Source organism: Schistocerca americana, chromosome 3, assembly GCF_021461395.2.
Source record: "Schistocerca americana isolate TAMUIC-IGC-003095 chromosome 3, iqSchAmer2.1, whole genome shotgun sequence".
Taxonomy (NCBI): domain Eukaryota; kingdom Metazoa; phylum Arthropoda; class Insecta; order Orthoptera; family Acrididae; genus Schistocerca; species Schistocerca americana.
In genome coordinates, this window is record NC_060121.1 from 909,452,514 (window position 1) to 909,466,399 (window position 13,886).

A 13,886-nucleotide genomic window follows, 5' to 3' on the forward strand; every position below is an offset into this window, starting at 1 on the left:
CACAACTGCATTTTTATTCAGCTAGCAAGGACATATGGTACAGGACAGTCTTAATTTCTTCTGATACTTTCAGAGGCCAATGTCTTTTGTAATTTAATGAGGTATTTTTTTACATCTGCTGTTTCTAAAACAACTGCAGATGTTGTGGAAATGGCATAACAGATAGATCTGTTAATCAATGAAGCAATCATCCGCAGTCACTGGCTAACAGCATTCAGCACCTGATGCATGGACGGGGACACACGCGAAGCTGATGGCGCCTGGTTAACTGTTCATTAGTGCAGCAGCCTTCTGACCACAGGCCAACCACCGACGGAGATGTTGTTTGAAGTCACACTCAGTGGTACAGTTACAGGTTGCCCCAGTGTGCGAACAGACACACCACCAAAGTTGATCGTGTTCTGAACAGGTTTCACTGGTGCTGTTGCCTGTTTGACTGCGGTAGGAAGAGGAAAGCTACCAAAGTTGATGATGCGTGGAATCTGGCTCGAAGATCGACCAGCTGGTGGCGCCCATATGCGGACAGGAACGGCACCGAAGGTGACAGTATTTGGTGCCGGGCTCGATGGTGCAGCGGAACTGGTGGTGTCTGCAGGTAGTACCAGTGGTTCAGCCCCTAGACCGATAGCGGCACAAAGTGGATAGTCGACATCGGCATCTACAGCGTCTTCTGGATCCTCGGCGTTGTAGACTGCCCGGATCTGTGCCGATGACGACATGAGTACTGCTGGTATCTCATAAAAAATTGTTACATATCCACAATTTATTTCATTATTCTATACTCATAAACCAGTTAGTTCAATGAAAGTAATAAGATTTACGATAGTTCTCATTTATTGTTCCGACTCTGTTGCATAATTTTATCTACATGTACATGCGTCAGCAACCGTCTTGTCTACTCAGAACTATATGTAGTACTCTGATGTGTGTTTCTCAGTAGACAAAACAGGTTGCTGGCACAAATACCTAGATCTGAAGATGATCCAGAATGATCGAAACATGTAATGTAATTAAAAATGTGAATCTGAGTCGGAACAATAAATGAGAATCATCGTAAATATCTAAACAGTTGCTGAATCTCTAAAGACGATTACGTCGACTGTAGTGAAGAAATGCCGTGTAACAGAAACGCTGAACTTAATACCAATTGTAAGGACCTCGTAGTAGTCGAACTGAAGTATTAGTGTTACCACGGAACCAGAGTACCGCATGAGGGGCGAAGCAAGAAAGACATAATAAACCGAGTAGGGGACAGTGCTATATAGCATCAAAGATAGCCGTAATTTCTAGAAGAAATTACTGAAATGTACGTTTGCGATAGGGTGGTACTATTGGAGTCCCAGAAAACAACAGAAACGAAGCGTTTGAGATGTGTTGTTACAGAAGGATGCTTTAAATCAAGTGCAACGATAGAAAATGGCGAGGTGCTCCTTACGATCCAAGAGGGGTGCGCTAAAGACCGACGGAAAGAAGAGACAGAAGGACAGAACATGTGTTAAGGCAGCACGGGATAACTTTCATGACACAAGAGTGAGCCGTAGAGATTAGAAATGGCAGAGGACGACAGAGATTTGGAGTACATCCAACAAATAATCGAGAACGTTGGGTGTATGTTCTACAGTGAAATCAAGAGTTTGGCGCTTGAGGGGAAGTCGCTGTAGACCACACCCTATAAAAAAGAAGACTGATACAGAGAATCGAACCGAAAGACCAATTACCGAGCACTCATGCTTCCCAGACACGATCGGTCATGGAACTGAGATCATTTGACAGTGAGGACGTACATGTTAATTGTGTCCTGAGTCATGACTGTGGCAGGTAAGACGATGTCAGTTTTGAGATGACTTCAGAGTGCATGAATACCTGTTAATGCTCTCCGGCCTCTAAACTAAGAAATAGGCAAAGTGTAGTTGTGAAATAATATCAGAAACAAGGCAGGAACAAAATTATTTCCGACAAAATGAAGCAGGTTATGATGACTGAGGGCGTAATATTCAGATGCAGGTGCTCTGCTCTCATGCTATATTTCGAATGAATTACTTGTCACACTTCAGTTAGCCGGCCGCTGTGGCCGATCGGTTCTAGGCGCTTCAGTCTGGAACCGCGCGATCGCTACGGTCGCAGGTTACAATCCTGCCTCGGACATGATTGTGTGTGATGGCCTTAGGTTAGTTAGGTTTAAGTAGCTGTAAGTTCTAGGGGACTGATGACCTCAGATATTAAGTCCCATAGTGCTCAGAGCCATTTGAACCACACTTCAGTTACAGCTTAAGTCACACACCGGGCAATTTCCACAGCGCTGGGGGCGCACTCACGACACCACCGTGTAAGTAATTACAGGAAATAACTATGTTCCATATTACTTATGATGCTGAGCTTTCTATTTCCAAAGTTTTTGCCGAGTGGAGACCCCACATCTGGGCACAAAGCACCCGGAAACTTTGCTGGATGTAAGTAAACATTACGACCAGACTTACAGGACACGTTCTTTATACCGGGGAGAAGAAAATATGTAGTGTGGACGTGGATTCGATTACACCATTTGTCCCTGTCCATTTACTGCAACTCCACATAGTACATTAACCGTGGGAGCACATACTAGGCGTATCCCAGGCAATCCACTTCCGTGAATCAGTTGTTCAAAGTACCGTCCGTTAACATTGATACGTCCATCATTCCGCATTCGAAAAGAAACATAGATGCGCTGAAGCCTCCACGTCAGTTGTAATATTTCTGGCTTATTCAGCCATCATATTAGGCTCCAGGAAGCTATTCCCAGGGCAGTGGAGACGCAAGAAGCATAGAGATGACGCAATGTGGGATGAGGTACCGGTGACAGATGTTAGATTCGGTACCATTCCCGTGAGAAAGACCGCCTGCATGATGCTGCTGCTCTGTGATTGGCTGCTGTGTTCGGCGGTAGGGCACCAAAACGTTACTTTAGTTGCTATTAATAATTAAACCTGTCATCCAAATTACTTCATTTTTTTAAATAAACATCTCTCAACAGCCAGCTATCAATCAATCATTTCAAAATTATTAAAATCAAAGTATTACTAAAACAAAAGACTGACGATATTACTGCCGATGCACTTCGGTGGCGTTCGGGTCACGCCTTGCTGGCTTGGCGGGCGAAGTGTGTCGGGCAGTCCGGCTCTCCAGTTCTGACCGTTCCAGTAGACAGACATGTTATCTGTTATAGCAGTATTTGTTTCATGCAATTTTATTTACTACAGTTCCGACCGTCGCTAGGTACAGACATGTTGTCTGTAATAGTAGTATTTGATTCATGTAATTTTATTCTCCAGTTCTGACGGTTCCAGTAGACAGACATGTTGTCTGTGGCAGGACGTGTTTCATGTTATTTTAGCCGGATATAATGACTGTGTTCAATACGTTGTGATCAAGAATAGTTTCTCGGGTCTATATCAATAAAAACGCGACTGGCATCCCAAATGACTTATAGTTTATTCGTAGCAGCAGTTCCTTGCGAAGTTAATTTCAGCCTCAATAAAAAGAATCCACGACCTGAGTGCTGTTTCCTGCGCTGGGGACATCATCATGAAGACAGCAGGTTAGTGAAGTGTACAAGAACTTATCTATTCCACACAGGGCAGTGGAAACAACTAGGCACCTCACGTGTACTGCATGTACAGTACAAATGTGCTCAGTGACACGTCATCTGCAGTAATGCATAGGAGGTAAAGAAGGATGAAAGTATTAACACTGTCTCACTTTTATTCTTATTTTTCTTGCCGTAGAGTGCTGCGTATGATTTGGAACTTTTTAAAAACACGATTTCTAATAATGTAACTTATGGTATTAAGTCATTGCCGTAAAGAAGTTCGTAAAAGTTTCGAGTGTTAAAAAATCGGCTACAACCAATAGCATTTCGCATGCATTAGCCTAGATATATTTTTTGTAGTAGTTTTCTTTTGATGCGTTTATTAGAGCCTACTATCCCCTCACTAGGTCGAGGAGAGTACTTTGTCATATTACGAGGGAAATGTTCACTAACAATTGTATTTGAATGTAGATTCTTTGGTTGGGTGGTGTGTGGTTGACTGTTACTGTTATATGGCAGCACCAGGTGAGTCAGAGGCACAGCACAAGGCTACTACAGTGATCTTTAAGCGGACGTGGGGGTAGCTAGGAAAATTATGGCGGCTCAGCGATTTGTAAATGACCATGTGGTAAGTGGAAGAGTGTGCTGCCGCGTACTTAAGAAAGCAAGGCAGGAGGATCTTGGAACTATTTTAAAAGCAAAACCTAACAGATTCACTGAAATTTTTAAAACTGCCTCTAGACTTGCTAGAAATTCTTGATACCTCAGCAAACTCACTAATGTTATTACTTTGTGTACAAAATTATTATTGTAATATTAACTAAAATTGCTTCTGAAATCAATAACAAATGATACAGATACTCGGAACAACATGTGACAAACAGTTATGTAGGTCTTAATGTCAACTTCAGAATGAATATATTTCTGTTATTGTAAAATAAATAGATAAATAATTTTAAATGATTTGTTAAATAATCTGCACAAGTATGTCAAAGCAAAGATTTCTCCACATGTATTAAAACGATTATCGCCAGCTTGAGAGCAATATTCTTTTATCCTATCGATCCATATATTTCTTTAATGAGATTTTGGTAATGTAGTGTATGTGAGAGTGTCATTTGACAAGCACTGGACTCCAGCATCAAGGCGAATATAGTGTCGACAGTTTGACTAGGTTTTATGCAGTTTCATCTGAATCGTACAACAACTACAAGCAAACACCGGAATGCTTAAATAAATCTAGAGAAGTTACTAGTAATGTATACCAAAGGTGATGTGTATACCAAATGCGTTGGTGATGATACTCAGAGAAAAGCGTTTCTTGGTTGGTTTTGGATGCACCAACGGAGGGTAGATGATTAGAATGTAACGTAAGACAAGACTGCTTCCAGAGGCTAATGCTATGAATATTGTTATAACTACGAGTACTATTCGGAAAATGTCCGATCACTCCCGGAAAGGAAACCACCGTGAAAATCAAAAAAATGTTTTGATTGTAATAGTTAGCTTCATCCTGTAGCTGCTGCTCTGTGTAGTCGCCACTCCGATGTAGACATTTGTCGTAGTGTTGTACCAACATTCGAATTCCCTCGTCATTGAAGGCAGCCGCCTACGCTTTCCGCCAATTCTCTATGCTGGTCTAGAGCTCGTTGTCTGTGCCAAAATGTTGTCTCCATAGCCAGCGGTTCATGTCAGCAGAGATGAAACTCAGAGGGAGCGAATTACGCGCTATATTATGAGTGATCAAAGACATCCCATCGACAACGCTGCAGGAACATCTTTATTGCCCCTGAAGAGTGCGGAAGTGAATTTTCATGAAGAAGGAAACGCATGACAATTATGTTACGTGGGCTGCATGACGTCAGGCGACATCCCTCACCAGTCCCTCATACTTTTTATCCAGGCTTCTTTACGTGTTCAATGTGCGCTCAGAACTGAAAAGAGCGACGTGACGCGATCGGCAGACATACTGGAGACACTGCCCACATGTATTTACAGAGCTTGAACGTATTTTTACTGTGGTTTCCATTTTGCACCCGATTGGACCTCACTTTTCTATTTGTTTGTGTAAATTATGCTTACCTAACTCTAAGCTGGAAACATTAATATTGTACAGATAATTATTACTGCAGAACCGTCTAATCACAGCCAAATACGAAACTTCCTGGCAGACTAAAACTGTGTGCCGGACCGAGACTTGAACACTCCGCTGCAGAGTGAAAATCTCATTCTGGAAACATCCCCCAGGCTGTGGCTAAACCATGTCTCCGCAATATCCTTTCTTTCAGGAGTGCTAGTTCTGCAAGGTTCGCAGGAGACCTTCTGTAAAGTTTGGAAGGTAGGAGACGAGGTACTGGCGGAAGTAAAGGTGTGAGGAAGAGGCGTGAGCCGTGCTTGGGTAGCTCAGATGGTAGAGCACTTGCCCGCGAAAGGCAAAGGTCTCGAGTCTCGGTCCGGCACACAGTTTTAATCTGCCAGGAGGTTTCATATCAGCGCACACTCCGCTGCAGAGTGAAAATTTCATTGTGGCACAGCCAAATAAATTTATTATTATTATTATTACTTTTTTTTTTTTTTTTTTGCTTTATGGGAATACAAGTAGTAATTTCAACGTTGAGCTCTTGAGAGGAAAGAGTGCTGTAAAAGTTCGTTAAACAGAAGAACAAATTTATGTGTTTAATCTTAGAGCTAATTTCTCACCTTACTAGAGTCATCCAATGACAGCTGTTGTGGAATGGCAGCATTGTTGACCGGCCACTTTGCGAGAACTGGACCCTGTACTGCGTCCATAACACTGTTGGAGAGAGCAGTAACGTCAGGTGAGAATCTATGGCCTGGAAGATCAGCAAACGGACTGCTTATGGGAAGACCACACATGGCGTTGTTAGAGCTGGGAGGTGAGCACATCGCTGTCAGGGGTACGTTGACGATGAACGTGTTGGCTGGATGGTTGTAGAGGAGCCAGCTGTAAGGCCAGAAATTGTAGGCATTCTTCAGATTGAGAACAGTAGTGGCAGGTGCAGCAGGAACAAAGTGACTGATGGGATAGCGAGGGGAGACGGCAGGAGGAGAATCTGCGTGAGGGTCAGCAGACGGAATTGGTGGAACGTTGTCGCCAGGAAGATCCCCAAAGGAGGTGCTGTCAGGCGAATCGGCTCTGGGATTGTTGACTGATGCAGTAGAGGTCTCTATACTGGCAATATTATCTGGACTTTTGGAAACACTTTCTTGGGTCTTGACAGAAGAACTAGCTAGCAAGTTATTTACAGGAAAACTCTGAAATTCGTTGATGGCAGGTAAGTCATTTTTCGCCTCGTAGTCGGATGGAGAATTATTGGAGGTTTCAAATTTCGGGAGGTTGTTTGTATTCGTAACAGTTGGCGATTTTAGAGGGGGACACACAGCGCCAGGTAAGGGCATTTTACCACCAGAAGAGAGATCCGATGAACTGTTGTCGTCCATCGTGCTGTCAGAGGGGCTGCAAGGTCTTTCGAAGGAAGGAGCCGAGTTAGAAGTTTCGGAGCTATCAGTATCCTGAAGACCAGCAGCAGTCTTAGGGGTCGACGATGTTTCAGACGGGGTTCTGGAGCTTACTGAGGGCAATTTCCCACCAGAAACGAGATCTACCTTTCGATTGACGTTCAACGTGCTCTCTGAGGAACTATCAGATTTTTCGGCGGAAGGGGACGAGTTGGACGTTTCGGAACTATCAGTAACTTCGAGACTAGCGGCGGCCTTAGGTGTTGACGACATTAGAGACGGACTGTTGGAGCTAGCTGTAGGTAATTTGCCACCAGTAGCGAGACCTATCTTACGACTGGTGTTCAGATTGCTCTCTGAGGAACCATCAGGTCTTTCAGGGTAAGGAGACAGATCGGAGGTTTCGGAATTATCAGTATTCTGGAGACTAGCAGAATTCTTAGAAGTTGACGACATTTCAGTCGGGCTATTGTAACCAGCCGAAGGCAATTTACCACCTGTAGCGAGACCAATCTTGCGGCTGGGGCTCAGCTTGCTCTCTGAGGAACTGTCAGGCTTTCCGGTGGAAGGAGACGAGTTGGACGTTTCGGAACTATCAGTACCTTCGAGACTAGCGGCGGTCTTAGGAGTTGACGACATTAGAGACGGACTGTTGGAGCTAGCTGAGGGTAACCTGCCACCAGAAGCGACGCCTATCTTACGGTTGGCGTTCAGTTTGCTCTCTGAGGAACTGTCAGGTTTTTCAGGGTGAAGAGACAGGTTGGACGTTTCGGAGCTGTAAGTTTCCTCGAGACTAGCAGCATCCTTAAGAGCTGACGGAGTTGCAGAGGAGCTAGGTGAGGGCAATCTGCCTCCAGAAGCGAAACCTATCTTATGGTTGGTTTTCAGTTTACTCTCTGAGGAACTGTCAAGTTTTTCATGATAAGAAGACAAATTTGACATTTCGGTGCCGGCCGTTTCAGATCGGACCGATTCACTATTAACTAATGCGGCATCTACTTTTTGTACGACAGCTCCAGTTCTGTCTTTTAGGATGACAGCGCCGGATGTCCCTCTTTTTGGTGAACATGGTGAGTGTGCATCTTTAGCCATGCCACCAGGCCTGGCGAAGGCAGCTGCAAGCACTGCACCCAGAAGAACCTGTAACAAAAACGAGTCGTAGTAGTGTTTCACACAGTTGGTTAGCGAAATGAGACTGTGATACTTCCGTTATGAACAGAAGCTATCCTTATATGACAAACCATTTATTACGTGAGTAATGATACGAAATACAACCCACGGACATACCTAAAGCGTGTACGCATCCAACATACACACACACACACACACACACACACACACACACACACACACACACACACACACCAATCAGAAAATCTGAAGACATTGTTTGTATAGTGGTACAAATATAGAGTTGTGAACTTAGCTGTTTGTATTAAGGCAATGAAACATTTCTTTACCTTGTAAGCGGTTTCTAAATCGCATGGAAGTCTGATTTCTGTTTTTAATTTTCCTTGCACAGGAGACACCTTCTCTATCACTTCAGTGATGCCTCAAATAAATAATCCTGTGGCTTTTTTACTGCAATTGTCAAACACTAAAAACGATAACCTTTTTTTTTATAAGTGGATATTTTTAAGTAGTTTCTTGAGCATGATCTGCTGTGACTTTAGCTGCCATTGGTGCTTTTTTGAAGAAGGAATACGAGTGGCAGTACTTGTCATATGTACGAGGGGAAGTCAATAATAAAGGAAATTCCCCGATTTCTCGAAGTAGGGCTTGGTAAAACTGCTAGTACTCGGGACTGAAATATTGTCGTCTGCAACAATTCTATTTACCGTGTCACTTTCTGTCACTCGCGTTAGTTGTTGTATTCTGGCAGATCGTGAAACATGGCAACTCAATTGTCGATCTGCACCAAAGTGCAAATGAGAGCAGTGTTTCGTTTTTTGTTTCCGGAAGATGTTAAATCTGCGGAAATTATTCGTTGAACGTAAGCGACCTATTGTGACACCTGTTTATCACGAAGCGGATGGAGTGCTTCAGACAGGAAGAACTTCTCTATGTGACGAGGAAAAATCGAACCTTCGCAGGAGAGCTTCTGTAAAGTTTGGAAGGTAGGAGACGAGATACTAGCAGAAGTAAAGCTGTGAGGACCGGGCGTGAGTCGTGCTTCGGTAGCTCAGATGGTAGAGCACTTGCCCGCGAAAGGCAAAGGTCCCGAGTTCGAGTCTCGGTCGGGCACACAGTTTTAATCTGCCAGGAAGTTTCACGTCTCTCGTAAACATTTGGCCCGTTATCATTGCGAGGGAGATGGATTCTTACAGCAATTCGTTAGTCTAGACGAAACGTGGGTGTATCATCACGAAGCGAAAAGTAAGGCTATGAGCATGGTTTGGAAACAGCCATCATCCCCAGGAGTTAAAAAATTAATCGTCCTCGATCAGCTGGTAAAATTATGATAACGCTATTCTGGGACGTGATAGCAGTTCATTTCACCCTAAGAGGCGAAACTGTGAACAGTGAGAACTATTGTAGCGGGACGCGAACTAAATTGAAACCTGCCGTCAGATCCAAAAGTCGCGGAAAACTGCGGAAAGGTGTCTTCCTGCAGCAAGATAACACTAGGCCACATTCTGCCAAGCGAACGGCCGAAACAAAAAAAAAAAAGTTGTGATTCGAACCGCTGTAACCCCCCACCCCTCATACAGTCCAGACCTGGAACCAACGATTTCCGTATGTTTGGACCCTTGAAGAAAGCGCTCAGGGGGAGAAGATTTGCAACCGGTGCAGAAGTCAGTGATGCGGTGCAAAATTGGTTACAGGTGCAACCAAGGAAACTTTTTCCGACTGAATCAGAAGACTTGTGAAATGCTGGACAATGTGGCTTGAAGTGCAGGGAAGTTATGTAGGAAATGTAACGTATGTTTCAGTTTTCTATCATTAGAATAATTATTCCTTTTCTAAAAAGTCCCTTTGCTTTTTGATTTCCTTTCCTACAAGATTAGAGTTTTATTAAAATTATTTTGGGTATTAGGCTGCAGCATTAAGCATACTAAAAGCGACTAGAGCACCAATGTCTCGACAGTCTTTGCAGCCGTTCTCTTGATGCAACTTACAGAAGATTTATGGAGTACTTCGGGTATTTAGCGTAGCGGCGTCATTGTTGTCCGTGACGAATATCCTTTAAGATGCTAGTGTAAATGTTACGTTTCAGCGTAGGTCACCCATCAGATATTAATTACGACTGTTTTAGACATCAATCACGGTTGCACTGTCTGTTAATATTCTCTCTATAGAATCGTCTTTTTCGGAGAGTTTTAGCTGTCTACTTGAAACTTTGCACTGAGAGACAGAATAATACCGGAAATGTATCATTATATTCCAATATCAGAGAGCCTCGGCAATATTGATACGAGTTTATAATATGAACAGTGATGGGTTGAAGCGTGAATAAGAATTTGAAGCAGGGAGGGTGACGTTCTAGTATAGTTCGTGCATGTCTATTAACACGCGTGCCAGCCGGAAGCAACAGATACCACATCACACTAATAAGCAGCAGGCACGGAATTGAACCCTGCTGCTGGTGGAAATTTTAATTCACTGCGTCATCCAACATCATTATTGGAGATAAAGGTAAGACTCAATATGTCTCAGGTACATCAACTACATATGATTAATATTATTTCACAATTTTTTATAGTTTTCTAGCACGAAGCTTCAATTGGTTACGCGAAGAGTTAGCACTATTTACCTTTATCACCTTCCCTAAACGGGCGTAATAAACAAATTACGTAAAAGACTGGAAACGCTTCGAATAAATCCTATCTACCCAGAGCCTTTTTGAGAATTAACGTTTTCACATCATCGACAATTCTTCGAATTCTCAATGAAGGTGCACATTTATTGGCAATGACCAAAAACCACATTCCTCGTAACGTTACTTAAATGACTTACTCATAATGAGATGCATGTTTCCTTTAATACAAAAGCTCCAATGTTCTGAGCTTGGTCGCACGAGTGTTTTGTAAGTAATTACAAAACACTACCAATGAAGAGTAATCTGTCACACACGGCTGAGTGTTTTTCAAGGTACCATTTCGTAAGCCTACAAGCGGTAGGATTCAGATGTCTGTATGAGCTCACTGATTCTAAGTGTGACTCATTAATATTGTAGTGTTAAGAAACAATTAGGTGTTTTTTTTTCTTTTTCTTCTTCTTTGTTACGAGAAGAAGTTTACATATCTGACCATTTAAAGCAATATTAGCACCATTTTCGAATCGTAGAAGAGCGAGTGAATATTTGTTCGGCACTTCTTACACTTTACTTCGTTAATATAACTCTGCGTAATGTCTGAGGTTAACATCAATATTTTCTGGTTATTAATACTCAACAGGAAACAGCAAGTGTACTAATACACTTTACTGCGATACATCTGAAATTACTGCACTCTCGATGATTCTTCATCCAAGATAACATGCTTTATCATTCATACAAGAAATCCTCAATTCAGTCACGAACATCGTTTGATTTGACATGCGTTCGTAATTTCGGAAACAAGCGAATGTGTACTATAAGTCAAGTGCTTTTCGGAAGACAAGAAATGCTGCATCTACTTGTCTGCCTTGACCTGTGGCTTTCAGAATGTCACACAACAAAAGTGCCAGTTCAGCTTCAGGTGATGAATACTTTTGTAATCCATACTGGTTGGCTCGGAGGTAATTCGATTCGAGATACCTCATATATTTGCTCTCCGAGTGTGTTCTAATGTGACAAGGTCCTTCATTAGCTACAGTATCAAGTATCTTTTTACATTATGATATCAATCAATTTTACACGTATATTTCCATCGTTAACACTGCGAAACAAGTTGTCTAATGTATAAGGCCAGGAAACATCACACCTGCCAACTATCCCGTTTCTACATCTACATCTACATCCATACTCCGCAAGCCACCTGACGGTATGTGGCGGAGGGTACCTTGAGTACCTCTAACGGTTCTTCCTTATATTCCATTCTCGTATTGTTCGTGGAAAGAAGGATTGTCGGTATGCCTCTGTGTGGGCTCTAATCTCTCTGATTCTATCCTCATGGTCTCTTCGCGAGATATACGTAGGAGGGAGCAATATACCGCTTGACTCCTCGGTGAAGGTATGTTCTCGAAACTTCAACAAAAGCCCGTAACGAGCTATTGAGCGTCTCTCTTGCAGAATCTTCCACTGCAGTTTAGCCATCATCTCCGTAACGCTTTCGCGATTACTAAATGATCCTGTAATGAAGCGCGCTGCTCTCCGTTGGATCTTCTCTATCTCTTCTATCAACCCTATCTGGTACGGATCCCACACTGGTGAGCAGTATTCAAGCAGTGGGCGAACAAGCGTACTGTAACCTACATCCTTTGTTTCCGGATTGCTTTTCCTTAGGATTCTCCCAATGAATCTCATTCTGGCATCTGCTTTATCGACGATTAATTTTATATAGTCATTCCATTTTAAATCACTCCTAATGCGTACTCCCAGATAATTTATGGAATTAACTGCTTCCAGTTGCTGACCTGACATATTGTAGCTAAATGATAAGGGATCTTTCTTTCTATGTATTCGCAGCAGATTACACTTGTCTACATTGAGATTCAATTGGCATTCCCTGCACCATGCGTCAATTCGCTGCAGATCCTCCTGCATTTCAGTACAATTTTCCATTGTTACAACCTCTCGATGTACCACAGCATCATCCGCAAAAAGCCTCAGTGAACTTCCGATGTCGTCCACAAGGTCATTTATGTATATTGTAAATAGCAACGGTCCCACGACACTCCCCTGCGGCACACCTGAAATCACTCTTACTTCGGAAGACTTCTCTCCATTGAGAATGACATGCTGCGTTCAGTTATCTAGGAACTCTTCAATCCAATCACACAATTGGTCTGATAGTCCATATGCTCCTACTTTCCGATACTATAGCACAACTTTTTCTAGTCAGTACGTTCTCAATTAGTGTAAAGATGATAGGCAGTTCTGAGCTATTATATATCACGAAATGGGTAATAAATGAAAGCGTCTCAGTGCTTTTTTAGGTTGCACATTTTTATGTATTATGTAGCGTTAATGCATTAATTAGAGATATAACTCCTTGAAAAATTGCTTAAATTTTGATTCCTCGTAAAACGTATGTTCCCTTTAAGACAGATAGAACTGTGACTTAGAAACACTGTGTCATAAGGATACCAAATACTGCTTGTTGCGTGAATGTGTCAGGTACTCACCAGAGTCTTCATGTCTGCTGACATGTAATGCCGACGCTGTGCTGTATCAGCCTGTTCAAGGGACTTAAATAGCGCCAGCCAGCACCATATCACTTCTCGTTTTATTATTTCCAACGCCTCATGCGTGCTCTGCGCTGTGGAGTGCAGGAATGTCAAACATCAGTTGATAAGCAACGTTATCCTACTCTCGTATCGAATCGCTAAGAATCTAGACGTAATTTGGTAAGTGTCTCCCGACAGTTCTCTCAAACACCCACTCTTTTATTGAGCGTATATAAGGGATTGACCGTCTTTCTCGCTGTTCTGGAGGGTAGTCCTTTCTTCTTTGTTACTCTTATTATCTAACAAACGCTTCAGTCACGTGTTTTTAATTGTTTTAGCTTCTGTTCATCATCCTGCCTATTGGTGTCAACGAAAAAATTAGTAGGGGCCACTGGTGACAATAACATTCGAAATAACAGGTAGTTACCTCTATGTTTCCATCCCTTCAGCATCAAAAGGGATTACGCACAGCACTTCTGAAAATTTCGGCCACTGTCCCTGTTTCTTAACGCAGACTGGATTAGAAAATATT

The 13,886-nt window shown here is 42.7% G+C and overlaps 1 protein-coding gene across 1 annotated transcript in view; it reads right to left on the reverse strand.

The window, feature by feature from the left end:
* The window catches only part of LOC124606509 (mucin-17-like), a 78,088-nt gene extending 64,764 nt beyond the window's left edge, over positions 1-13,324 (reverse strand). The window contains exons 1-3 of the mRNA XM_047138493.1: positions 13,313-13,324; positions 6,266-8,185; positions 297-701 (exon numbers count right to left, since the gene is read on the reverse strand). Coding sequence (XP_046994449.1) covers positions 297-701; positions 6,266-8,185; positions 13,313-13,324 — 2,337 coding nt within the window. The remainder of the gene's footprint in view (positions 1-296; positions 702-6,265; positions 8,186-13,312) is intronic.
* Positions 13,325-13,886: the final 562 nt, after the last annotated feature.